Source organism: Triplophysa rosa, linkage group LG24 (genome assembly GCF_024868665.1).
Source record: "Triplophysa rosa linkage group LG24, Trosa_1v2, whole genome shotgun sequence".
In the NCBI taxonomy this organism is placed as follows: Eukaryota; Metazoa; Chordata; class Actinopteri; order Cypriniformes; family Nemacheilidae; genus Triplophysa; species Triplophysa rosa.
This window is the reverse complement of record NC_079913.1, coordinates 15,862,014-15,888,701: the sequence shown is the minus strand read 5'-3', so window position 1 is coordinate 15,888,701 and position 26,688 is coordinate 15,862,014. Positions and strand designations below refer to the sequence as shown.

General features: G+C 43.8%; 4 protein-coding genes across 6 annotated transcripts; 1 reads left to right on the top strand and 3 right to left on the bottom strand.

The window, feature by feature from the left end:
• Positions 1-890: 890 nt before the first annotated feature.
• LOC130547553 (T-complex protein 1 subunit beta) lies at positions 891-8,529 on the bottom strand. Its single transcript, XM_057323555.1, has 15 exons — positions 8,427-8,529; positions 8,273-8,338; positions 8,079-8,181; positions 7,929-8,005; positions 7,722-7,834; positions 7,426-7,628; positions 7,227-7,327; positions 7,029-7,156; positions 6,837-6,940; positions 4,340-4,459; positions 4,055-4,183; positions 3,094-3,197; positions 2,815-2,914; positions 1,177-1,318; positions 891-1,102 (listed from the first exon to the last, which is right to left on the bottom strand). The coding sequence occupies exons 1-15, from the start codon at positions 8,487-8,489 to the stop codon at positions 1,072-1,074; spliced, it is 1,584 nt and encodes a 527-aa protein (XP_057179538.1). The 5' UTR covers positions 8,490-8,529; the 3' UTR covers positions 891-1,071.
• Positions 8,530-9,583: 1,054 nt separating this feature from the next.
• On the bottom strand, positions 9,584-14,334 carry LOC130547512 (T-complex protein 1 subunit beta-like). The gene is made up of 11 exons (XM_057323475.1): positions 14,245-14,334; positions 11,621-11,695; positions 11,467-11,532; positions 11,273-11,375; positions 11,123-11,199; positions 10,916-11,028; positions 10,620-10,822; positions 10,421-10,521; positions 10,223-10,350; positions 10,031-10,134; positions 9,584-9,627 (listed from the first exon to the last, which is right to left on the bottom strand). Exons 1-11 carry the CDS (start codon positions 14,245-14,247, stop codon positions 9,584-9,586), a joined length of 1,017 nt encoding a protein of 338 aa, XP_057179458.1. The 5' UTR covers positions 14,248-14,334.
• A 520-nt stretch (positions 14,335-14,854) lies between these two features.
• On the top strand, positions 14,855-17,895 carry LOC130547939 (ras-related protein Rab-19-like). The gene is made up of 3 exons (XM_057324329.1): positions 14,855-15,246; positions 16,978-17,161; positions 17,477-17,895. Exons 1-3 carry the CDS (start codon positions 15,046-15,048, stop codon positions 17,761-17,763), a joined length of 672 nt encoding a protein of 223 aa, XP_057180312.1. The 5' UTR covers positions 14,855-15,045; the 3' UTR covers positions 17,764-17,895.
• Positions 17,896-18,050: 155 nt separating this feature from the next.
• Positions 18,051-26,363, bottom strand: LOC130547938 (telomeric repeat-binding factor 2-like). 3 transcript variants are annotated; one of them, XM_057324328.1, is made up of 15 exons: positions 26,142-26,363; positions 25,677-25,772; positions 25,478-25,602; positions 25,222-25,314; positions 24,988-25,128; positions 24,691-24,803; positions 24,063-24,605; positions 23,898-23,990; positions 23,428-23,643; positions 23,247-23,324; positions 19,105-19,278; positions 18,851-18,976; positions 18,692-18,768; positions 18,565-18,605; positions 18,051-18,482 (listed from the first exon to the last, which is right to left on the bottom strand). In XM_057324328.1, the coding sequence occupies exons 1-15, from the start codon at positions 26,287-26,289 to the stop codon at positions 18,324-18,326; spliced, it is 2,223 nt and encodes a 740-aa protein (XP_057180311.1). In that variant the 5' UTR covers positions 26,290-26,363; the 3' UTR covers positions 18,051-18,323. The 3 variants fall into 3 exon arrangements, with proteins under 3 accessions (XP_057180311.1, XP_057180310.1, XP_057180309.1); XM_057324327.1 differs by having other exon boundaries at positions 18,052-18,482; positions 18,851-18,979; positions 24,988-25,125; positions 26,142-26,362; XM_057324326.1 differs by having other exon boundaries at positions 18,054-18,482; positions 18,851-18,979; positions 26,142-26,362.
• Between the last annotated feature and the right edge of the window lie 325 nt (positions 26,364-26,688).

Genomic DNA, 26,688 nt, shown 5'->3' with positions numbered 1-26,688 from the left:
AGGGGTTGGTTTAGACCACGATATGGGCCTAATGTGTCTGCTAAAGTCTCCCTTTGGTTCAACAACAGAGACCTTTTTTCTCCCTCGAACGGCTGGTCGCACAGATTTTTTTTGAGAAATTAGGTCGCACTCTAGAGCCCTGTTAAGGCCTTTCCACACAGACGCAGGGTCGTTGGCTGAAATCCGGTTTTCCAACTTTTTAGAGTAGTTTCTCTTAGCAAGATAGAAACTGCTTCACACAACAGGAGGAGTGCGTACGGATGGTCTAAAATGCCTGTATGGTGCGCACGTATTAACAAGTTCTCAGAATTAAAAGTAAAATAGAACTAGATTTTTCCAAGTTTCCCAGCACTGAGCATCACAACAAATCATTGACAGCTTATGAACGTCATGATTAATGGGAAGTTTCGTTGAGTCACTGGTGTGAAAGTTTTGTTGCGGCGATCGAGTTGATCAAAAACACAGAGCGCAGATACCATCGGTCAGACCTGTTTATTACTGTAGCAGGGATGTTTTCGGTCTATTCTCCTGATAAGAGCATGACACGACTCCCCTTAACTGCTATTAAATGCACTGCATCATGGGGCTTATCACTTGATTGAGTTTGGCTCAATTGGTCTTTTGTCAGACTTATCAATAGCTATCACTTCTATTTGTGCTGGTCAATTATAAACAATAGATCAAATTGAACTGCAACACTTAATCCCAAAACGGCATAATTTTGTCATAAAATGTGAAATATTATTGTTGTTTAGTGCAGAGACGAATGGGTTTCACCAGTCTGTTGTGTAATACTGTCAGGAATGGCCTGTGAATTCACAGTAAGAAAGTGAAACTTGGGAAAATGGAACAACACGGACATGGAATGAAATGGTCGTAATAAAGCAATCTCTTTGTCAATCGTTTTTTATTCAGTAAAGAAAAGAGCAAGCTTTGGCTCGGTTGAGCAATGCAGAGACAGCGAGACACAACTGACGCTTGTCAAGTGCGACTACAGCAAGACCACAAACTGAAGAGCTGACGGAGGCCAGACGTCCGTTAATAAATACACCCACAGTGTGATGCGTGCCTTTAACAGGGGTGATGGTCGGGCACACGCTTCCTGAAACACACACCACACGCATCAGAAACCGCACACGACATCACTGGAATATTGCTTCTCTTAATCATCTTTACCTGGGAGCGGCTTTGATGATGTTGTCCACACGCAGGATCATCTCGGCCGCCTCGGCAGCGCTCAGCAGCACCTGTCTCTTCACCTGGAAGCTCTCGGTGATGCCCAGAGTCGCCATGTCACCGATCGTGCCCTGGGTCATGTCTGACAAACACGCATCCAGAGTGAGTTCATCACCCGCAGGGGTTAAAGCTAAAAGAATCCTGAGCCTGAACTTTCTTTTTGCGGGGTTGCGAGAGTAGACACATACGCAGGGTTATTTGTCAAACAAAAAAGTTTTATTACACCTTATTTCCCGTGAAACTAACTAGTAACATGCCGTTTTTGAGCTTCTCAGACAGACGTTTCTTAAACTTTAATGCTATGCCATGTGTGTATGGACCACAGAATGACTCGAAAGAAGTGGGGGCATAATTATAACACAACAAACCAACAGTTTTATGCAATTATGGTATGTAAAAACATAGCTTAACATACAAAATTCAACCGAATTCATCATAATAAAAATCCTTCTTTTTAAAAAGAAAACCAATAAGACTCATATTTTTTGGCCTTTCGAGTGTGGCATTCTGAGAGCAAAATACAGTGAGCAGATCTCTGATGAATTTTGTTCTCTACTAAACTATTTTGTGCTCTAGTAGTAATTGAATCGTTAGTTTCATAGGTATTAATGGTGATGATATGGCACAAGTCACATCCACAATACACAGTAATGAGATCACAGTTGGTCAAAGCAGGTTAGCATAAACGAGCCCTCAAAAAAGCAAAAGTGATCACCTTTTTGAGCTTGTTTTTATTATAATGATTAGTGTAGGCAGATTTATTTTCCATTTTTAAACTGCTACTGGCAAATTTTGCACTACAAACTGTGAAACGAAAACAATATCAATTCCTATTAAAGCGACAGGTTACGGAGTCAGCAGCGAGTGCTTCTCTTCTCTTTTCATTTGTTTGAGTCACATCAACCACACAGAATTGTAGGAATATTAGGCTGCTGTCACTAATGTATTGACATCTGTTTTCTTTCTCAACCTTTTACGCTCACTTCAGACAAAAACGACCATGTTTATGACTTAACTCTGTGAGATGGGTGCAATAAGCTGTGAAAAAGTTTGAAAACGATTGAGACGCTTTAGAAATCGATCCTTGACATCTCAATCGCATGAGCACGTGTATGTGACGCGCAGAAGTGGAAGCGGAGGTCTGTTCAGATGATTTGCCGAAACAACACAACGTTTTCGATCTTTATGTCAGTCTACAATTTGTATTTGTCATAATGGACTTAAAAGCTGCCCCCGCTTCAGGCTTTATAAACTTATTCTCCATCCTGCCGACTGTTTGCTTGCTAATCTCCAACGTGACGTCTCCACTCCGGCAACCAAGACCCGCCTTATTTTCATTCTGATTGGCTAGTAATGTTTGTTTGGTTGAGAGTGACAGCCGTGTTCCTCTCAAACCATTGGAAGGCGAACTTATGAACTCAAACTGATATCAAGAAGCTTTTTTAAATGTAATCTTTTTTTAAAGTAAAAAAAAAAAATTTCTGCAAACGCCGCAAGCCGGAGATCCGACACGGTGCCAAAAAACTTTAAGCCCTGCACCCGCATGTGTGTGTGTGTGTGTGTGTGTGTGTGCGTTACCCAGTCCAAACGTGCTCTTGTTGTCCTGGTGAGCGGCTCTCAGTTGAGACACCAGTTCTGCGCTGTCGTATCCCGCGTTATCTGCGATGATGGTGGGCAGCTGGAACACAAAGAGCCCTTTAAAACCCACCTTACTGCTTCCACTTCACACGTATCCGCTCATAAACAACACACAGAACTTGGATATGATCCCGGACTGAAGTATGTGAAAAACAACAGCAGTAACTCAAGATCGTCAGTAGATGTTGCTCTGGTTTGATGTGTGGATGTGATGCTCACCATCCTGAGAGCTTTAGCGAACGACTCCATGGCAACCGCATCTTTACCTGCTGTTCTGTTGGCCAGATCTGAGACCACTTTAGCCATCAACATCTCTGAGCAACCTGAAACACATCGCATCAAAACATGCCATGATAAAGCTTGTGTGTGCCGATTCCTAACAGCGGGCAATAGTGAGCTAGTTTAAAACAAGGATCAATGACCGGACGAACATGGTAAGGTACCCAGACGTCTGTAAAGATGAAAACATCATCGTGACGGATCATGTGTGACACTGTTGACTGTTCTGTCACGATGTAAAGGGACAGTTATGAGGTGTACAGGTATGTGTACTCAGAAATACATTGCCCTCTTCTCGCGATCCCAATGCTTCAAGTCGTAATGAAACATCTGAAACGATCTTCATTTGTCTACGTTTTCTGAGATGTGCACCTTCCGAAGTCTTTCCTAAAGGAAAGTTTGCAGTATGGATTTATGAGCCTAATGCAGCAGACGCTTGATCACTGCGGACTTACAAACTCAGCAGCTCAGTGACACAGCAGCTAACATGAGAACATTTTGATTTATTCTGTTTCTTTCATGTTTTATTAAACTGGGAACAAGTACAAAATAGCCCATAATATGAAAAGATCTGTGTGTAGAAGCTAGCACACTGAAATCTATGGTACGTCAGGCTTTAACGTTACCTGACAGCTTTTGCAGCGTCAGATCAAATCTGAATGTTGCGGATGAAAACATGACACGTGATGCGTGCGGACGCAGGACAAGATAAGATAACAAACATCATTGCCGCTGAAGCGGGTGGGAATGACATCCGTCCTGCTCGCAGCTCTCTTGGAACAGTCAGTCGTCTCCATAAAGGTGCAGTGTCAAAATCACATGACCCGCGGACATCAAGCTTCAAATGTGGCGTCAGAGCATTCATGTCATCTAGCTCGTGCAACCCATAATGTGTACTGACCTCCACCATAGACGGTGCGTGGCTCTTTAATAGTCTGAGCGAGAACACACAGAGCGTCGTGAAGAGAGCGCTCGGCCTCGTCCAGAATCTGCTGCGTCGCTCCGCGCAGGACAATAGTGCACGCTTCACCTACACATCAACACAACATCAACGGACCAACTACTGTACCCAATCAGACTTTACATGTAGAACGATAGAAAGAATTTTGAACATCAATGACACTTGAGACATCAGAGAGAGGAATATCATAACTTTCATTTGTAATGTGTGTGTGTGTGTGCTTACCCATGTCGACTCCAGAGAAGTGGATGAGCATATCTTCTCCGATCATCACCTCCTCGATGAGTTTACACTGACCCAGCTTCACCAGCTCCGGATGATCGAAGGTGGACGTGATCTCACCTCCTGCACGACAAAACACATCCAATGGGTCATTTTCACCAAACCATTGAAACACCATCAAACAACATAATAAAGATAACTGTGTTCTCTACCTTGCACGAACAATTACTTCAATGTAGGAGTTAATCGTTTATTTATTGTATTTTCTGTTGAAAATGTCATTTACGCATGACTGAACTCATGATATGTTGTCATTTAAACTACCATAACTAATTGACTGAAAATTAAACTAACTGTAGATTAATCCAGATGTTCTAAACTGACGAAAAAGAAAAAAGAGTGTTACACTTTACGAGGTGGTGTTTGTTCACATTAGTAAATGCATTAGCTAACAACGAACAATTGAGTTCTTCAGTCTTTCTTGATCCCTGTCAATGTTAGCTCATGTCAATACAGTTATTCAGGTTAGCACATGGGGCACTAACTCATGTTATCATCAGTGTTGGGTGTAACTAGTTACTAAGTCATATGTTACTGTAATGTAATTACTTTTCTCTTGAAAAAGTAAAGTAAGGGATTACTCTTATTTTTTCTGTCATTTAATTAGTTACTTTTGATGTAATTAAAGTAAATACTGTGTGATATATAGGGTTAGGGTTATATATATTCTACTGCAAAGGAATTGACATAAAAAATTTCCAAGTCTAACTTTAAAATCCATGCTTTAATGGATAATTTAATGTATAATTCTCACATTTGTGATACTTTGGTCAGTTAATAACACTACTTTATGTAGTTTTATATTATTGATTTGAATGAATTAAAAGAGACGTTTCATGTCTATCCTTGAATCACTGAACTAATCAAGGTTTATATAGAAAGCACTTAGTAATAAGTCATGAAATACTTTTTGGAGAGAGTCATTTGTACAGTCATCCAATTACACTACTGAATATAGTAACTAGTAGGGGTGTAACTATACACTCAGCTCACAATACGATACACATCTTGATATTTTGAACAAAATTTAAAATTCAAATAATATTTATTTTCTAAATATTAACAATTTCAGTAACTTATTTTGTTGAACATACAACTTAAGAATTTTAACATTTTAAAGCTTAACTGAAATTAGAATTAAGATCAGTGTCAATTTTGACAGCAAATTTTGATTTAGTTTTAGTCATAGTCTTTTGACGTAAATTCTATTTAGTTTTAGTCATCCCAATTTATCATAGTTTTAGTCTATTTTTAGTCGACGAAATCTACATTATATTAGTCTACTAAAATCTATCTGGATTAACTCATTTAATTGGTGTAATTAAATGTTCCATACAAAGACTGAACTGTTTCGACATCATTTACTTTACCTTGGAATTAAATGAAACCAGGTCATTAGCTTTATTTTTCAGAAAAGTTGAGTAACTACTGGATATGCATTGTTGTATCACAGAGAATATTAGACCATGAGCGACATGTAGCAGTTCATTCAGTCTCATTTTGACTCAATGACTCGTTCGTTCAGTGAAGGGCGTGTTCATTCAGCACATTCAACCAATGAAATGCTCTGACAGAGCTCACGCTCAAGCGCTATTGGCTCGTGTCTCTTTGAAGCTGCGCTGGCTTTGCTTGAGACATTAATGAATGAGAGAAATCTGTCAAAAAGACACATTACATAAACCAAGAGGTGATTTTAATGGTGATTGTGAAGGAAAATATGACGCTTTGTAAACCACTTGGAGACACAGATTGTGTCTTGTGCTTCTCTCTCTAGCGCATATGTGAGATAAGCACACGTGACGCGCTGGCACAGAGTAGTTAATGTCTTAACCGCTGAACGAATACAATTAAACATGTAGTAAAATATCCCCATATCTCTCTACGATGCGCATCGTAACATTTTTGCATCGCAAAATATCGTAATACAAAGTATCATTACACCCCTAGTAACTAGTAATGAATGACTTTTTCAGAGTAACTTTCCCAACACTGATTAACAGTGACAACGTTTGATTTGAATAATGTATTAGTAAATGCTGAAATTAACATGAGCGAACATTAATAAATGCTGTATATAACAGTGTGTTCATTTTAGCTAATGCATTAATGAATAGTTTACAAGCAGCACCTTACTGTAAAGTGTTACCAAAAATAATATTAACAGAATATTCATGTATAATGCAAATGAAGAAATTGTGGAAAAAGTGTCCATGACGGATGTTCTCATCCTCCGTTATGAATCTTTCCCTGTTTACACAACAATACAGGTTATCATTACCGTAACGGGCAGATTTACACGTTCAAAAATATTTAAAACGTCTAATTGGTATGATTAATAAAGGTCGCTTAGACATCATGGCTTCTCTTTTTTTTTTGGCAAAACACGTTGATGAGATTTTCAAGGTGTTATTTCTGTGGTGTTGTGTCAGTGAGGTCATACCTGTGACCAGAGCCAGACGCTCCACTCCCACAAAGTCAGCGTGTTCGATGGCCATGACACCGGCGGCGCCGAACAGCTGCTCGGGATAGTTATAGATCAACTGTCTGATGATGAAACGCACACGTTAAACCTCACATCACCTGCAGAGGGCAGCACACGACGACGACGATGATGATGGTGCGCGTCACTGACCTGTTGATGAAGCAGTTGATGCCGTGTTTGAGGATCCTCTCCACCTTCTCCTTCATCTTCTCTTTCTCGGCCATCTCGATCTCGGCCACCTTTGCCGTGGAGTCCACGCGCACCCTGGAGCCGAAGATCTGCAGACGGACGAGGTCATGGGTCAAGCGCTGATAAAGAACGCGATCACGAGATATTCACTTCACGCACCTTGATCTTGTCCGTGTCCATCCCGGTGTTGGCGATGAGGATTTTAGCGTTCTCGATCCTCTTGGGTTGATTGACGCCGATCTTCTTGTCCAACAGAAATCCTGTCACACACATTCACAAGCACACACGCATGTTTTACGTAAACGTCTTTACAAATGCTGCTTCATGCCTTCACAGTGCTCGGTGAGAGCGTAAGCACCTTCGTCCAGGTACGAGTCGGTCAAACTGCCTCCGAGTTTCTTGATGACGTGAATGGCCTCCAGATTGCCGGAGCCTCGGAGTCGGAGCACGGCTTCTACGGCCAGATTAGCGAAGTGATCTTTATGATGAGTGACCAGCTTGGATGAGAGAGTTGTGCGGGCGATGTTCATCAGATCCACCTGGAATTTAGCATCATCGTTCCTGCAGACAGGAGAGAGAGATTTCATCTTTCACACGCACAGACGGTGTGGGGGAGGGGCGTGACACCAGACGACAGCAGACCCTTCTCATTACCCATGATCCACCGCTGCCTCTCTGAGGGCGTCACGGGCGGCTTGAGTGGCCTTCCTCCATCCGGCGATGATGATCTGAGGATGAATCTTCTTGGCGATCAGGAGCTCGGCTTCCTACGCCACAACGCACACACACAGATGAGAAAACGTGAGCGGTGAGATGACAGACAGGCGGAGGATTGATGACGTGACTCTTTTCATCACGTACCCGCAGCAGCTCAGCGGCCAGCACTGTAACCGACGTCGTCCCATCACCCACCTCATCGTCCTGAACTTTAGACATGTCTGAAACACACACACACATGGACTGATGAGATCGGCAAACATCCCAGAATGAAGAGATGTCCGCCTCACTTACCCACGAGCACTTTAGCCGCAGGGTTATCAACACCGATGGCTTTCAGGATGGTTGCTCCGTCATTGGTCACTGTGACGTCACCTCTGCCCAATAAGATTTTGTCCTGTAAGGTCACAGGGTTAACAGCGTGAGCGGTCACGCACACACACACACGGTCATTACGATGTGACAGCACACGTGACTGTGTTCCTCACCATTCCTTTAGGACCCAGAGTGCTCTTCACCAGATCTCCAATAGCAATGGCACCAATGAATGAAGACTGAAACACAGCATCAGCACACACGCAGAAAAGCATTAAAACACAAACTGGCTCAGTTTGACATGCATGTGTGTGGACGTGTACGCACCAGTCGAGCGGTCTCGGCCTTCTCCTCGTCAGCTCCGTGTCTGAAGATGTTCATGGGGGACATTGATAGAGACGCCTGTACACATCAAACACCCGTCGTGAACAATTATGAGCCATGAATAAAGAGTGCTGTATTGTCTCATTTCATTCATTACTAGTTTGATCATTATTCGAGTTATAATCACTAGGGATGGGCGATATTATATCGTTTGCGATATACCGGTAGAAATTCCTCACACGATAGGAATTAGTCTTCCCGCGATATAAACGATAAATTCTAGTTGATGATTTATTTCTTTTTGATGACGTATCTCTTTGTGAGACCCATTCACAGCTCATATGTGAAGTGAAAACGGGTTTAGCGGAGGGCGGACGTGAAGCTGAGAAAGAGTTTACACTAAAGCTCTAAATCTCGTTTAGGTTGGCACTGTAGATGCATCCGAGTTCATGTTTAGTTTCACTTTCGTTTTATTTAATTTGTTTGTTAAGTATTCGTTGATAGTCATAATGCGTTACACCACAACATTTAGTTTGGCTAAAAGTATTTATTTAAACATTCGTTAGATGTTATGCGCGCGTGCGCAAATAGTTTAGTATGATTTCTTGCCTGTTATATACAGGATGACCGGAGCGTCCCGTGCGCAGCTCGCGCCCACATGTGCTCTCATAGCGACACAGCGCGCACAGCACTGCTGCCTGTTCACATACAGTACAATGCGAGTTTGTGTTACGTTATTTTTCTCTGTGCTCTTTCTGTAGCGCGAGTCATAGACAGATTCAGTGTATGTTGCTGTGAGAAGAGAAGGTTCACACAGTTCAAGAGAGAGTGATTGACAGCGTGATGCGATCGATCGTTTCCGCCCAACAATAGAATATATACAGTTTTAGGTATGACATGATGTGTTTATTGAGCTTTAATTCATTTAACTTTTCTTTACTACAACCTTTTGAAGTCGAATCTCACTATTATATTTTATATTTACAAAAATACGGTAGGTATATTTTAGGAGCTGTTTGATTTGGGGTAAGTTTTACTTTGTGATAATATTTGTTCTTCTGAAGGTCTAGACTACATGCAGCTACTATCACTTGACGCAAAAAAAAGCGGTGGATGGCGTTATGGATATATCGTCATTTTTATCGTTATCGCAACAAATATCAGGAATTATCTTGATAGCGTTTTAGGGCCATATCACCCATCCCTAATAATCACACATATACCACATGAACACAGTGATATACACGCTAAACTTACTAAACACAGGCGAGAAGTCTCTAATAAACACACTCTAATAACTGTAACCATATCATGGGGTTTTTCATATGCATTATGTGGAGTGGAACTCAGCTCAACAACACACAAAACAGCAAAAAAACAAAACAGCACAAATAAAAACACGCACGGTCTGATAGTTAGACACCTAAAAGAGTGCTTCCCCAAAAATCATGTCAAACTTTACTCGAGAAGGTCAGAAATACTGGTTTGAAACAACAAGATATGATTGTCCTTTTTGTGTAAAATACTCCTTTAAGGTGCAAAATAATACTACATCTGGACTCCAAATTAACATGAAAACAACATATTACAGAAAAAAACTATTNTACCTGTGACCAGAGCCAGACGCTCCACTCCCACAAAGTCAGCGTGTTCGATGGCCATGACACCGGCGGCGCCGAACAGCTGCTCGGGATAGTTATAGATCAACTGTCTGATGATGAAACGCACACGTTAAACCTCACATCACCTGCAGAGGGCAGCACACGACGACGACGATGATGATGGTGCGCGTCACTGACCTGTTGATGAAGCAGTTGATGCCGTGTTTGAGGATCCTCTCCACCTTCTCCTTCATCTTCTCTTTCTCGGCCATCTCGATCTCGGCCACCTTTGCCGTGGAGTCCACGCGCACCCTGGAGCCGAAGATCTGCAGACGGACGAGGTCATGGGTCAAGCGCTGATAAAGAACGCGATCACGAGATATTCACTTCACGCACCTTGATCTTGTCCGTGTCCATCCCGGTGTTGGCGATGAGGATTTTAGCGTTCTCGATCCTCTTGGGTTGATTGACGCCGATCTTCTTGTCCAACAGAAATCCTGTCACACACATTCACAAGCACACACGCATGTTTTACGTAAACGTCTTTACAAATGCTGCTTCATGCCTTCACAGTGCTCGGTGAGAGCGTAAGCACCTTCGTCCAGGTACGAGTCGGTCAAACTGCCTCCGAGTTTCTTGATGACGTGAATGGCCTCCAGATTGCCGGAGCCTCGGAGTCGGAGCACGGCTTCTACGGCCAGATTAGCGAAGTGATCTTTATGATGAGTGACCAGCTTGGATGAGAGAGTTGTGCGGGCGATGTTCATCAGATCCACCTGGAATTTAGCATCATCGTTCCTGCAGACAGGAGAGAGAGATTTCATCTTTCACACGCACAGACGGTGTGGGGGAGGGGCGTGACACCAGACGACAGCAGACCCTTCTCATTACCCATGATCCACCGCTGCCTCTCTGAGGGCGTCACGGGCGGCTTGAGTGGCCTTCCTCCATCCGGCGATGATGATCTGAGGATGAATCTTCTTGGCGATCAGGAGCTCGGCTTCCTACGCCACAACGCACACACACAGATGAGAAAACGTGAGCGGTGAGATGACAGACAGGCGGAGGATTGATGACGTGACTCTTTTCATCACTTACCCGCAGCAGCTCAGCGGCCAGCACTGTAACCGACGTCGTCCCATCACCCACCTCATCGTCCTGAACTTTAGACATGTCTGAAACACACACACACATGGACTGATGAGATCGGCAAACATCCCAGAATGAAGAGATGTCCGCCTCACTTACCCACGAGCACTTTAGCCGCAGGGTTATCAACACCGATGGCTTTCAGGATGGTTGCTCCGTCATTGGTCACTGTGACGTCACCTCTGCCCAATAAGATTTTGTCCTGTAAGGTCACAGGGTTAACAGCGTGAGCGGTCACGCACACACACACACGGTCATTACGATGTGACAGCACACGTGACTGTGTTCCTCACCATTCCTTTAGGACCCAGAGTGCTCTTCACCAGATCTCCAATAGCAATGGCACCAATGAATGAAGACTGAAACACAGCATCAGCACACACGCAGAAAAGCATTAAAACACAAACTGGCTCAGTTTGACATGCATGTGTGTGGACGTGTACGCACCAGTCGAGCGGTCTCGGCCTTCTCCTCGTCAGCTCCGTGTCTGAAGATGTTCATGGGGGACATTGATAGAGACGCCTGTACACATCAAACACCCGTCGTGAACAATTATGAGCCATGAATAAAGAGTGCTGTATTGTCTCATTTCATTCATTACTAGTTTGATCATTATTCGAGTTATAATCACTAGGGATGGGCGATATTATATCGTTTGTGATATACCGGTAGAAATTCCTCACACGATAGGAATTAGTCTTCCCGCGATATAAATGATAAATTCTAGTTGATGACGTATTTCTTTGTGAGACCCATTCACAGCTCATATGTGAAGTGAAAACGGGTGTAGCGGAGGGCGGACGTGAAGCTGAGAAAGAGTTTGCACTAAAAGACGAGCTCTAAATCTCGTTTAGGTTGGCACTGTAGATGCATCCGAGTTCATGTTTAGTTTCACTTTCGTTTTATTTAATTTGTTTGTTAAGTATTCGTTGATAGTCATAATGCGTTACACCACAACATTTAGTTTGGCTAAAAGTATTTATTTAAACATTCGTTAGATGTTATGCGCGCGTGCGCAAATAGTTTAGTATGATTTCTTGCCTGTTATATGCAGGATGAACGCGCCCACATGTGCTCTCATAGCGACACAGCGCGCACAGCACTGCTGCCTGTTCACATACAGTACACATGCGAGTTTGTGTGACGTTATTTCTCTCTGTGCTCTTTCTGTAGCGCGAGTCATAGACAGATTCAGTGTATGTTGCTGTGAGAAGAGAAGGTTCACACAGTTCAAGAGAGAGTGATTGACAGCGTGATGCGATCGATCGTTTCCTCCCAACAATAGAATATATACAGTTTTAGGTATGACATGATGTGTTTATTGAGCTTTATTTCATTTAACTTTTCTTTACTACAACCTTTTGAAGTCGAATCTCACTATTATATTTTATATTTACAAAAATACGGTAGGTATATTTTAGGAGCTGTTTGATTTGGGGTAAGTTTTACTTTGTGATAATATTTGTTCTTCTGAAGGTCTAGACTACATGCAGCTACTATCACTTGACGCAAAAAAAAGCGGTGGATGGCGTTATGGATATATCGTCATTTTTATCGTTATCGCAACAAATATCAGGAATTATCGTGATAGCGTTTTAGGGCCATATCACCCATCCCTAATAATCACACATATAATCTAAACACACTACCACAACTTCTAATATTAATAAATAACGTCGGATATATTTGATATATGAACTACATATTTAATACTATATGCATATCGTTAAAGTATTAGAAAACATACACAAACTCTTAAAAATAATATCTATCATTATCATAAGAAACCAACATTTTACAGCAAGGGAGCCATAAACAGCCGGCATTTCATATGTTTGTACAAAAACATTTACATGTTTGGACCGAAGTTATTTTAGTTTACTAAAATTAAAACTTTGAAACATTTCTGTTCATGGAAATCAAATCAATTAACCAAAAAATTATGAGAAAAACTTAACTAAAGGAAAAATGTAAATGTTGCCTCAAAAATAAACTGATTAAAGCACTAAAATTATAATAATAAACAAAACAATTATAAAAGTAAAATAAAAATGAATGATAATAGGACAAAAGCATATAGCAAAATTGCTCAAAATGTTTAATGTTAATAAAACTCAAATCTAAACTATAACTCTGGTTTGGATCATTAAAAACATTTTTACCGTTTAGATGACGTTTTAAAGTATTTTATTCAGATTCTGTTGTTAAAGTACGATTTTTTGTTATCTTGTCTTAATTTGGATATATTTCATAACAGCAATGACTTTTAAATATAGTAAACAAATATTTGCTTTAATAAATGACAATAAAATAACAATTCTTATTATTATAGAATACAAGACAGAAATCAATCCAACTGATTTATTTTTTTCTTATTTTATGTTTTTTATAATAACAGAATATTAAGTATTATGATTTATTTACGAGCCGTTTTAATGTGAAATGTTGTTCGAGATATACGCGCACAGACGTCAGAAAACACGAGAGATTGATGATCACATACATGTTGTGTAGGAAGAGGACAGTGATGCTCATATATAGCTCTGTGTACGGAGACTCCTCCCTCAGAAAACACTAGAAACTCTCTCAGTCCCGCACATCCCATAATACACACTCACAAACACATCTGCTGTTTAAATGAGAGATTCTCAACACAAACATCAGCACTCGCACACTCTAACACGCGCATATAAATCGCAACTATATTTGCAGCGCATGCGCATCAGAGCTCACTGTCCGTCACACAATAGCGCCGTTAGCCGCTTAGCGCACATCCCATCAATATACGAGCGATTCCTTATATCGTTTACATCTGCACCATCATACCGTAATAAACCCGTTAAAGAGCAGCGTTTATGTCAAGTATTATGGTTTATAATCTGCTGTTTCATTGTTCACGCGCATGTGACGCACAGACACGCATTCAATGTAACGTTAAGTTATCTTTAAAAACGCGATATGTGATCAAACTCTTAATGAAGCCGCTGCGCGTGTCCGCGTGCACGACATTCGAGCTCACTTACTTTAATTCAACGATTACTAAACGATATTTTAATAAATGAACCGCTCACCATGGTGATTCTGGGGTGTGCTGAAAATCCGCACGCGACAGGAAGAGCAGTATTAGTGAAGCGCGCGACAAGACGAACCGGTTCCGTCCGCTGATCTTTAGACCTTTCAAAATAAAAGTCTCCTCAGGGCGTTTACACGTTCAAGCTCTCTGGTATCTATTATAAATGTATTTATTCCGTTTGGAATAAATAAAGGTTGCGTTTGTCGTGCATGCAAATGCAGCCCTTAAAACAATGTCACAATGTCAGCCCACCTCTGATTTAACCCACTGTTTTCATTGAATGAAACATTTCAATTGGACTGAATTGTTACCCTTTTGTGTTTTCATCTCATTTTGAATATAAAGTTTTTCTATTGAAATGTGACATTTAAACAAAGAAAACTGTGTCCCAAACAGGAATGCAAAAATTGCAACTTCACATAAAATGAAATTTGAATAGAACCATTTAACATTTGATTTGACCTCTGGATGTTGATGATCAGCATTTGTTAAAATGACTGCGGTGATGTTCATGTGCATTTGTACATTGTATAATGACTGCAAAACCCATAATGCAGTGGGACTGTTCAACCCTGTTACAGGAAATGAAAAGTGAGAGATAACCCCCCCACACACAGGTGTGAAGAGGTGTGATACTCTGATCTCAGTTCAGCCGTAGCTGTGGGATGAGGAGATCTCAGGAGACGTGTGACGAGGAGCTGAACACCTGAGCACACCTGAGATAAACATGCCATCTCACTCGTGGAGCTGTGCTGAAGAAAGAGCTTGACCCGGAGCATCAGCACTCAATCTGTGACCCATGGATCAGCCGTGGAGCGGGTCAGAGTCTGAAGATGCTTTTGACTTTCTCTTCAAGATCATTCTCATCGGAGATTCAAACGTGGGCAAGACGTGTGTGGTGCAGAGCTTTAAAACAGGACTTTACTCGGAGCGACAGCAGAACACCATCGGTGTGGACTTCACCGTTCGGACCCTCCACATCCACGGCAAGAGAGTCAAGGTCCACTTTCTTTACTCTCATTCTCTTCTTATACATTCACAGTAGTTCACGCTTGACTGGGGCTGATGTGGTTTCAGTGTGATAAAGCTGCTCGTGCACGAGGTGAGTGAGATTGCATCTCGACGTCAAACTGAACCAGTTTAACCAGCGTCACTTCTGCACAACCGGTCCAGCCGGTTTATCCACGTGCACGCATTTACACCAGAGGTGTCGTTCATCACCGCTCAACACAATACTGTGTTAAAACACACACACGCACGCACACGCACACGCACACGCACACGCACACGCACACGCACACACACACACACACACACACACACACACACACACACGGCCGTTCTCTGTTTCTGAGCCTTTAAACTCAAAGCAGCAGACAGATCTGATCAAAGGAACTCGTTTCTTTCTGTTGGGTGACAGATTTCATTTGACAACAAAGTACACAAGAGGAAAAACTTTACTACGGTCCCTCGGGCTATGAAAACCGTCAGCCAAGCCCGTCCCTCCAGACCACAGGTCTTCTTACAGTCGATGTTCTCCTGTTATTTCAGATGTCAAGTGCTAAGATTGAAGCCCAACGTGTGGAGACCGGGGTTAGTTGTCACACCAGATCTATGCAAAATAACTCGCATCTGAAATCTACAGCAAATTCAATCTGACGGATATTTTATCTTAGATCATTTATATCAAATATCATATTTTAGTTGATGCATAGAATTGGCATCGGACACATTTTTATTAAATGTCTGTTAAGTGGCAAATGTGTCACTTTTATGTTACAAATTAATGTAATATATTAACTACATTATACCAATCATTTTATGCTTCACATTGTTTAGATTTTGCAGATAATAACCTTTTACATGTCAGATTCCAGTGTTATCACACAGTGATAAATGAACTGTATCTTTATTTCTAAATGATAATGGTGGAAAAGTTCTCCAAGACTAAGATAACAGCCAGACTTGAGAGATGGGTGGAGTAAAAAGTGTGACAACTAGCCCCGGTTACCCCTATACAAGCATTAAGACGTAAACTTATAACATTATTTAAGAAAAGACACTGTTCTGTCAACGCATTTCATCCTGTTTTAAAAGATAAAATCCTAACAGTGAATGAAAGATGGTGGGATCTGTCCGATAATACTTCACAGAACAGTCAAATATTAGATCATATTTTACATTCATATCCTAGCTAGCACAGGGACGTCTGTAAGAGGTCTGCTATAGATCTGGGAAACATCTGCTGTGTGAAAACATCTGCTAAACAGCTTAGAAAGAGCTGTTGTACATCCGTTCTAAATCATAAACATCTAGGTGTTTATATGACAGCAGACGTCTCCGAGACATAATTGCAGTTGAGCAAACTTGCAGTTGTAAATGCAAACGTCAAATAGACGTCTGCCAGATGTAGTACGCTATCAGGGAACGGTCAAATATTAGATATGATATTTAATACTGCTAAAGATCTGGAAAACATCTGTGGTAAAAACATCTTCGAAAGAGCAGTTTTACATCCATTCTAAATCATAAACATCGTACAGACATCTTCTAGGTGTTTATATGACAGCAGACGTCTCCGAGACGTATTGCAGATGTAAATGCAGACATCAAATAGATGGCTGCCAGATGTTTGTGTGCTATTAGGGATTCAGCTTTACATCCATTGTCTGTGTTGATTTCAGTGAATGATTTGATAAGGAGTAGTGATTGTTGTCGTGTTTTCTCACAGATGCAGGTTTGGGACACGGCGGGACAGGAGCGATTCCGCACCATCACACAGAGTTACTATCGCAGCGCACACGGGGCCATGATCGCCTACGACATCACCCGCCAGGCCACGTTTGATTCCGTCCCGCGCTGGATTCACGAGGTTCAGCAGTTTGGAGCGGCAAACGTACTCATGGCTTTGATAGGTAAAACGACAGCTTATGAGCCAACAATAAAGAGACAAAATTCAGTTCAACTTGTGCGATCCAAAACTTTGACTTCATCCACAACTCTTTGACCCGCTTCACAATAGTGTCAATATAGAAATCAATTAATTTATTTTATTTCAAATGATCAGCCAAACAAATAATTTCCCTTTTAATTTACCATGTTTTTAGCGAGTTACTGTATGTTGTTTTAAATGTCCTCTATAATGCACCTGACCTTGTCATGCGGTTCATTTTCAAATGGCCTCTGAAGATCAAAATGAAGATTTTAAAGTGTGTTTTTATTTGTCACAGGTAATAAGTGTGACCTGGAGGATGAGCGTGAGGTTCCGTTTGAAGACGCTTGTAATCTAGCAGATGACAGAGGTTTAGTGGCGGCGCTGGAGACATCAGCTAAAGATGCTCGGAGCATCGAGGAGGCGTTCGTGATGATAGCACAAGAACTTCTGCTGAGGAACGGCATGAAGATCACGCAAGAAGATTCACAGCACGACTCTACGCGCGTGATCCTGAGAACAGACTCGAGATCCCTCGATCATCTCACACCAGACACCACACACAAAAAGAGCTGCGACTGCTGACATCGGCTCATCTGACACTGTGAATATTCTGACTGCGACCGCTTGAATTGTACAGTATTTTACTCATTGATTCACAGCATCTGCTAAATGAATAAATATCACTTTTTACAGAACAAAAAAGTGTGAGTGGATTTATGTGCAAATCAAAGTAGTTCTATCTATCATTAAGGGCTTTAGAAATAAAGCTCAGTAATGAAATAAGCAGACGTGTCATGTGAAGAAAGGCGGCAGCAGGATTCCAGCGGCTGAGGTGAAGCTAAACGCCGCAGGACTCTGGATTATAAACTATACAATCCAAAATCATCATGTGATCTAGAAATGACATCTTTATTCTACACCCGTTCAGCATAATCCATTTTCATTAAACACAATAAAACATAGAAGATTGTCCAAACAACAATGCTGCAAATGTGTTAAACATTTAATACAAAAAAATGAAAACTTAAAACTTTTTTAAAACGGCATTTTAGGAACAATTTACAAAGCTTTTTTTTTTTTAAATAAAGTTTTCTACTTCTGTTTAGAACTGTTAGAAGTTAAGATTGTTATAAAATGTGCCGTCACACCAGTTTGAGTTTCTTCATGGTCCTCCAGCGGTCCTTCAGGTTTACGGGTGTGCGGTCTTTGAACGGGTACGCCGAGTGGATTCTCCCCCATCGGCCCTCGCCGAAAAGATGCACGCCTTCCTTCAACCAGTTCGACTCTTCCACTGTCCACTTCTACAACAATCACAAATCACCATCAAACACCTGCGATCACATTCAATTCATCACCTGTGACCACAAGGAAATATATTGGCACCTTTCTGCTCTGTTTCTCCTTATGTGAATTACGTGATGGCCCTTAAACACGCAGAGAGAAAGACGTTGATAAATCAGGTTTAACAACACAGAGGCGTCAGTCGTATGTTCAACACAGATATATTCACCCGCAGCGGCGCCGAACAACGACTCTTCATCACTCCAATCCTCATGAGTTCCAGACACGTCCAGCCATCTTCTGGCCCTGTCACAAACATGCCATCAACACGCTACAGTCATGTACGTGACACACAGAGACAAAAGAAACACGTGATGCTGATTTTCACCTCTTGTTGTGTTGTTTCTCAGTGTTTGTTTGACTGACAGATGGCAGAGGACTGCTGTGATGTGCAGGAGTTTTCCTCCGAGCTTCTGACTCAAAGTCAGATTCTGAATCGCTGGCTATTCTTTCCCTGCTATACAAGAGGATATTGTAGGGAAATAAATGACCATACATTTATTTACTTTCACGATGTCTCCCTGTTGTTAATTCAGTGTTAAATGATGGACTGAATGCCCCAGAAAATAATCGAGATCGCACCTCTTGTTCTGTTTCTTCTTGCCGCTGCTGTTACGCGTCTGATGTGCGGGAGTCTCTCTCTGTCTCTCTCGGGGTGTTTGATTGACAGATGGAGAAGAAATACTATTACAAGTCTCTATCTGAGCTTCTGCCTCCTGCTGAGAGTCTGATTCTGTATCAATAACAATTATGTGCCTGAAATACAAACACAAAGTCTCAATCACACATGAGAAAATCATAAGATGCAGTTAAACTCTAGTGAAGGTGCTGGAGATTTAAGTCAAACTACTGGAAACTCAACTGCTTTATCTCTGCACATCTTTAAGAGCAGCGTAAGTCAACAGCTGCTTACTGCTGGTGATTTGTAAGACTGTGCGCTGTAAGAGCGTTGGCCGTCTGTGTAAGAGCGTTGGCCGTACGCTGTAAGAGAGTTGGCCGTCTGTGTAAGAGTGTTGGCCGTACGCTGCTGTACGCTGTAAGAGCGTTGGCTGTAAGAACACTGGTCGCAATGTAGTATAGGGGACATTTTAACACCGCATGTGCAGAGTGAATAAACTAAGAATGTGATGCGGACTGTCTGCAACACACAGGAGCATTAAAAGTGCTGAGGATGAGCTGAAACCTACCAGAAGTTTACACACCAACCCAACAAACATCAACTCTTTTTTTAACCAATAAAAAAACATTTACAGATTGAAGAATTGACTTTGAAAGGCAGAAACAGTGTGAATTCACTGAAAGAATCTGTAAAGGTATAACAGGAAGATTACATTGATGATCGTGTATCAGGTGATGTAAAGCTGGAGTCAGACATGATGTTTTATTAACAAGTTCGGGAGAAGCCGGAGCACATAATCAAACTCGGCTGGTTCGCCATCTGCAATCACGACATCTATCCTATCAGCTCAAAGCGAGCCTTACCTGCACCTTCTCTACAAGTAATGCAACATGTCAGAGACAACGACATCAGTCGCCAACGACAGCCCTACTGCACAGGATTCTCCTGCGCATTCGATCGCTCCTCAGCGCTCCAGTCCCAGCGTGGATGCAGCTAACAAGCCCGAGGCTATCCCACGAGGCCGCCAGCTTCGCCGGTCTACACAACGCGTCTCAAAGCGCCGCTGCACTTCCACACCGCGCCCAACCGGGCATCATCTCCCCTCGCCAGCGTCATCGTATGCTTCAGCGCATACGGCCATCCATCGGGAAGTGGACCGTCGCAGGCTTGCGACAAGCATTGGCCAATCGGGACATCATCCCCAGCAAGCAGCACAGCAAAGCAGAACTGTACAGCCTATACGTCTCACTGCAGACAGAGGCCCCACCTTCGACCACAGAGGAGACGAACCAGGATCCCGGATCATCTCGAGCCCAGCCAGGCCTTTCCACCTCCACAGCAAGGCAAGACTTTCAACCACCATGCTGCCGCAGCAGGCCATCTGCAAGTCTGGGCCGCGCCCCAGAGGAGCAGCTAATGCCGCCAGCTGCCTTCCAGCTCGGAGATATGGAGGAATCGTTTCCGGCTTCTATTTCCCTCAACTACCAGGACAACACGAGTCGGCCTCCAATGGCGGTTCAACAATTCATCAACCCCTTCCCCCACATCATGCCAAGCTCCTGGCCAGCGACTCCGCCGCTAACACCTAACGCGAGGCTGCCTCCATTAGCGTCCCAGGCCCAGGTTTCCGGCTTCCCTCCCCCAAGGGTACGGCCATGGATGCTGCCGCTAACACTAGGCTGCCTCCATTAGCCGCTCCATCGGCTGCTATTCCCTTCCTCTTCTCTCTACCACAGGCACACCCAAGTTTCTCATTGGCTACAGCAGCCTCCGTGCTGGTGCCAGTCAAGGCCCCGGTCCTGGAACCACCCCCCGTCTCCACCAGCATCAGGACGCAGATCTTGGCAGAAAATCAGGCTGCTGGCGCCGGACGCGGATCCCCTACCAACGCCTGTCCCTCCCTATTCGGAATGAATCTTCAAGTGAACCACCCTCTAAAAGTCATGCTAGACGCCTCCCTCAACTCCATCATTCAAGCCGTTTCCCGCAGGACCCTACTTTCTTACCATACAGCATGGAGGAATTTCAAAACATTTCACAGCTCATACAACCTCCCCTTCCCGGATTTCTCTCTCCTCTCCATCACTTCATTCATCTCCTTTCTCAACACCACAAAAAATCTCCAAGCCAGTTTAATTAAAGGATACCTGAATGCAGTTTTTTCACAAGTTAATCTTCAACACACCCTCCTCAACCATAGCCAGCCCTCAAGCATCCATGCTCATCAAAGGCATCCAGAGAGCACAACCCACCCACCCAGACGCCAGACAACCATCACCATAGAAATTCTAACAAAATGCATTTCCACCCTCCGCAGAGGCTATCACACCAAGCACACCGCACGCACACTCGATGCCATGTTCATTTTGGCTTTCTTCTAATTCCTCAGAGGCTCAGAATTCACCACCACGTCCAACTTCGATCCCCCAGTTCACCCTACCATTTCGGATCTATCAGTGCTCGATTCGGAAACCATCTCATTTTTTATCAAGCGAAGCAAGACTGACCAGTCCAGGAGAGGCCATTTCATCTACATCTTCAATTTCAATTCCCCAATCCAGCTTTATCAAACCCTCCTAGCCTACCTCCGCTTCAGACGATCACAAGTTAAATCTCCATCCGAACCCCTCTTCGCAGATGACTTAAATCACCCCGCCACACGCTTCTGGTTCCAAAAACATCTAAAATCCATTTTGCTCCATACCGACATCCCAACAGATCACTTCTCCTGCCATTCTTTCCGCATTGGCGCGGCAACCACGGCTGCCCAAAAGGGCCTCTCACAGCTCCAGATCCAAGCGCTCGGCCGATGGTCATCCAAAGCTTACAAAACGCTACATCCGAACAGACCGCGCCCTCATCAGAGAAGCACACCGGACCCTCATCACTCGAATCGTCTAGTCCAATTCAGTTTCACCGCAGCAACCACCCCCGCAAGCGCTCGGGCTTCCAACTCATACTCTGCCGCAGCAGACACCAATTCTACAGAAGCCAGTACCGCCACAGCGACCGCCCCCACAGGGGCCCGTGCTTTCAACTCTTGCGCTGCCACAGCAGACACCAATTCTACAGAAGCCAGTATCGCCGCAGCGACCGCCCCCGCAGAGGCCCGTGCTTCCAACTCGTACTCTGCTGCAGCAGACACCAATTCTACAGAAGCCAGTATCGCCGCAGCAATCGCCCCCGCAGGGGCCCGTGCTTCCAACTCTTGCTCTGCCGCAGCAAGACACCAATTATATAGAAGCCAGTATCGCCGCAGCGATCGCCCCCGCAGGGGCCAGTGCTTCTTTCCTTACTCTGCCGTAGCAGACCCCCTCATAGCCCCCCGAAGCCAGTATCGCCGCAGTGACCGCCCCACAGGGGCCCGTGCTTCTCCCCTTACTCTGCTGCAGCAGACCTCCCTTTTTAGCCCCCAGAAACCAGCATCGCCTCAGCGACCGTCCCCGCAGGGTCCCGTGTTTCCATCCCGTGCTCTGCCACAGCAGAATCAATTTCCAGAACTCCAGATCACCAAAGCAACGTCACCCATTACGGAGGCACGCACCTCTACACTCCACCGCTCACCAGCCATCTTTTAGCATGACTAGTGGGAATACACATCACCACCCACTCAGCGCCAGTCACTCCGCAAGAGCTCGCAGTAATTCTCCATCCCCACGCACCAGCAGATCCTACATCACCAACTTAACAGCATCAGCCGCCATGCAAAAGCCAGTCCTCAACCCACGACCGCAGCAGACTCCCAACTCACAGGAGCCCCACACATCCTGAGGCCATAGCAGCACTTGCACCATCAGGGTCCGCACGGTGAACGCAAGCCATCACTCAGGAAGCCTCAAGTCTCACTATTTGGGGGGAGTATGCGCTACCCGGCTGCTGTCCAGCGTTTATTCTGCGCGTTTGGGGTGAGCTCTGGGTTCGGGCCGTTTCCGAGCTCGGTGCACTCGCCCCCATCAGGGGGAGAGTTTTCCGGGGTCGGAAGTAACCGGCGAGCTCGGAAGCCCGCTCCCTGGACAGCATGCCAAATACACATATCTTACCTACCCCTGCTATCAGCATTATCCCTGCCATCATTATTATTTGCATAGGTGAACTCGTGAAACACCTTTTGTGTTGTTGCTGTTTCTCTGGTGTCTGATGTACAGGAGTTTCTGTCCTCTGATCACAGTCAGACTCCACACCACTGAAAAACACAAACACTCTTCACTAAAACCAGATTATTTTTTTATCAGTATGTGTGAATGGCCTGGGATTTATACCCATGACCTTCAGGAGGACACACTCACTTTTTGGCACATTGTTTCGCTCGTGCAGGTGTTTCTTTCTGTTTCTCCTGTTGTGTTTGATTGACAGATGGAGAAGAGCTGGTGTAACGTGTGTGGCGTACAGGAGTCTCTCTCTGTTCATCTCGTTGTGTTTGATCGACTGATGGAAGCGGACTGTCGTTACATGTCTCTGTCTGAGTCTCTGGATCAGAGTCTGGATCACTGGCAATTCTGCGCCTGGAAAACACCAACATTTTCATTACGAGAAGTAGTGCTCAAGAGAACCTTGCTGCACAAGTTTCAATAATTAAAATAAAGCACGCTGCACTTGTGAAGCAGATTCAGACACCATAAACTATAAGAGATGCACTTCACTCATTTAGAAAGGTGTTCAGAAATATCATGTGTAAGTAATACATCAGGTGGAATCTGTAAATCTGAACTAGGCTAAAAAATGTAACATTGATCATGTGACGTGAATGAAAACACACCTCTTGTTTCGATGTTTCTTCGTGTGTGTTTGATTGACAGATGGAGTTGCAGGAGACTCAGGGTCAGACTGAAGATGGTCGGCATTTATCCGTCTGAAATACACCGACACTTCCATTCAGAATAAATCCAGGACTGTGTGTTAGTACACTTAACAGTGTTCATACCTGTGAGAACGTTTCTGCGGAGACGGTCTATCCGGTGAGATGATGTTGATCTGTGTGGACTCTTCTTCCTGTGCCATCGTATCCACCTGAGTGTCTTCCTCACTGGCCTGACTGTCGTCCTCCAGCACTAAACGAGACACGGTCATCCCGGTGTAAAGGGATCGCACCGGACAGCGCTGTTCTCCGGAGACGTCTGTGTTCTTCTCCCCCCTGTCAGAGTCCAGCTGCGTGTCATTCTGAAGCTCCTGAACATCTGTCTCCTTCATCCTGTTAGAATCATGGAGCTCTGGGTGGACGCCCGTGCCCCTCACCTCCTCCTCGGAGTCTCGCTGTGTTCCGATTTTCTCGAGCGGCGTCTCTGACAGCGCCAGATGAAGCTCGGCGTCAGATTGTGTCCTGTTCTCCATCAGGGCCTCGTTCTCCACGTCCCGCTGAAGCTGTGAGAAGGGTGTGCTCACCCCGTACATCTCGCTGAGTTTACCGTAAACCAGACGCAGATTCTCCAAACTCACTTGTGCCAGGGCTGCCGGAGGAGACGCCGAACTGAAACAGCAGAAACCTGTTTGAGTTTATCTCAGAGATCACGTGACGGTCATGACAGTGATGGCAGAAAGCGCGTGGAGATTACCGGCGTGGGGATGATGTGGCACACGTGTAGTCCGCTGTGCTGCGCTTCTTTGGGGATGTGCTGATCTGAGGAGATTCTTCACTCTGTCTCCGACTGTCTGGACTCATCAACATCTTCAACACAAAACCAAACTGATGTTATACACGTGTTACAAACAATGATCAGAATACGATGAACTTACGAAACAAAACTAATTTGCTAATGTGAACGAATCTATCGTAATTCATGCATGATTCTTTAAAGTGATGTCTCGAGGAGTTGAGGAACATGTACAGAACGAGGAGGTTCATGTCAGACCTTGAGGAGGAACGGCTCTGGAAGGCTGTAGAGACTGTCGATGAAGTCCAGCATGTCCTGTTTAAAGTCATTGTACGAGTTCACCTGCAGCGCCGAGTGAGAGCGACGTCTGTTTCTGATCAGATTCGTGTACAGCTTCTTCTAACAAACGCAGTAAACAACAGCACATCAGATACCACGTCAACCATTGGTTGAAGGAGAAACAGTGGTGTACGCGTCTGTACTTGAGCTCACCTTTCCAGCTGAATCCATTCCTTTAGGAAAGTGTTTGTGTAACATCTGCTCTGCTCTCTCAAACTCTCCAGCCCTGATGCAAACTATTATGAGCTGCAGATTTAAAACAAAATCACACAACACAAATAAACATAATAAAGTGAGTTGAACAAATGTATTGTGCTTAGCTTTGTGCTAAACAAACATCTTTCAGACTAATTACAGATGTGAAAAATATAAAAAACTGAAAAGAGAGCCCTGTTTTGAAGTCTCTCACCATCTCTTTGATGCAGTTGTGCACGCGCTGGTGGTCTCCGTGAGGGACGTTCATGTCACTGCAGATGGACTTCAGCACATTGAGAGCAGATTCCAGAGGTGTCAACGGGTCTTCAAACGTGATATCTACATCAGAACACATCATCATCATCATCCTCACAAACACACACTCACGTGAACACAAACACACACTGACTCACCTAACCGATCTCCATTGTTGATCCTGGACAGAAACTGCATAAAGCGAAGTTTGATAATGATGTCACTGCGTCCATCAATGGGTCTGACCACCAAACCTGTCAATCGTGAGTGACATCATGAAACATTCCTCAACACCTTGCAGGGCAATTTAACTTTAGTTTAACCATTGTGTTTGTAGTAAAACTATAGTCATACAAACTCAAAACAACCTGTGGACACTAGACTTCAACTATAATAAAACTTAACGTTACGTAATTTTCATCAGGGGGACGCGACGTCAACGTCGTTTCGATCACTTCATACAACTACGTTGACATTTGTAACGGTGTTATTTATGCGTTTGTATCACTTTATTTCTTCTAACAATGATCGTTTACACTGTTATTACTTTAGTTTCTAAGTTGAGCTACGTGCTAAAGCTAACGCATGCTCACGTAAACAGAGTGGGTGCTCGCGCTGCTTACTCTCAATAATGTTGGTGAACTCCGTGAAGGCGGTAAAATCTCCGTTTCTGAACGCGTCGAATGCTGTTAACACGTAAAAGTCGAAATTCCATCTGTTGATAATCTGCTCGCCGCTGCGTGTCACTAAATGATGTGTGCAGGCGTTCATTCTGGCGGGTTTAACGCGAACGCGCACTCACTCACTCTGTGAACGAGCTCAGAAAAGGAACCGAAGGAAGCGAATCCATGTTGAAGGAGGCGGGGCAAGGCGTCAGAACGTCTCCTCTGATTGGTCACGAGTGACATACGTTGCGATTCAAAACACCCACGCAACTTTTTTTTAATTAAAATTGCACGTCATAATATTTCCGACTAAAAATTCAACCGGACAGCAAATTATTTTGTGAGCTTCAATTGTGCTTAAAAGAAAAAAATACTTTAGGACGGTTGCTCCGTGCTGCAACTACTACGCATGCGCAAGTGCGAAGCGTCACCTCGCACTGTACAAAGTCCCTCCCCTACAGTCTTTAACGGTTAATGATTGGTTCTTTTGACTGGCAGGCGGAGG

What these genes read in the sequence shown, in the direction of transcription:
- LOC130547553 (XM_057323555.1), bottom strand. Translation starts at nt 8,489, where the DNA reads ATGTCCCCCATGAACATCTTCAGACACGGAGCTGACGAGGAGAAGGCC. An exon ending in TGGCCGCTGAGCTGCTGCGG is followed by an intron (nt 7,835 to 7,928) that starts GTACGTGATGAA and finishes GTTGTGGCGTAG; the next exon opens with GAAGCCGAGCTCCTGATCGC. An exon ending in GAGGCAGCGGTGGATCATGG is followed by an intron (nt 7,629 to 7,721) that starts GTAATGAGAAGG and finishes TCCTGTCTGCAG; the next exon opens with GAACGATGATGCTAAATTCC.
- LOC130547512 (XM_057323475.1), bottom strand. An exon ending in AGGCCGAGACCGCTCGACTG is followed by an intron (nt 11,533 to 11,620) that starts GTGCGTACACGT and finishes GCTGTGTTTCAG; the next exon opens with TCTTCATTCATTGGTGCCAT. An exon ending in ATCAACTGCTTCATCAACAG is followed by an intron (nt 10,135 to 10,222) that starts GTCAGTGACGCG and finishes TTTCATCATCAG; the next exon opens with ACAGTTGATCTATAACTATC.
- LOC130547939 (XM_057324329.1), top strand. Translation starts at nt 15,046, where the DNA reads ATGGATCAGCCGTGGAGCGGGTCAGAGTCTGAAGATGCTTTTGACTTT. An exon ending in TCCACGGCAAGAGAGTCAAG is followed by an intron (nt 15,247 to 16,977) that starts GTCCACTTTCTT and finishes GTTTTCTCACAG; the next exon opens with ATGCAGGTTTGGGACACGGC. An exon ending in CGTACTCATGGCTTTGATAG is followed by an intron (nt 17,162 to 17,476) that starts GTAAAACGACAG and finishes TATTTGTCACAG; the next exon opens with GTAATAAGTGTGACCTGGAG.
- LOC130547938 (XM_057324326.1), bottom strand. Translation starts at nt 26,289, where the DNA reads ATGAACGCCTGCACACATCATTTAGTGACACGCAGCGGCGAGCAGATT. An exon ending in CAACAATGGAGATCGGTTAG is followed by an intron (nt 25,603 to 25,676) that starts GTGAGTCAGTGT and finishes GTTCTGATGTAG; the next exon opens with ATATCACGTTTGAAGACCCG. An exon ending in AAGAAGAAACAGAACAAGAG is followed by an intron (nt 18,980 to 19,104) that starts GTGCGATCTCGA and finishes CCTCTTGTATAG; the next exon opens with CAGGGAAAGAATAGCCAGCG.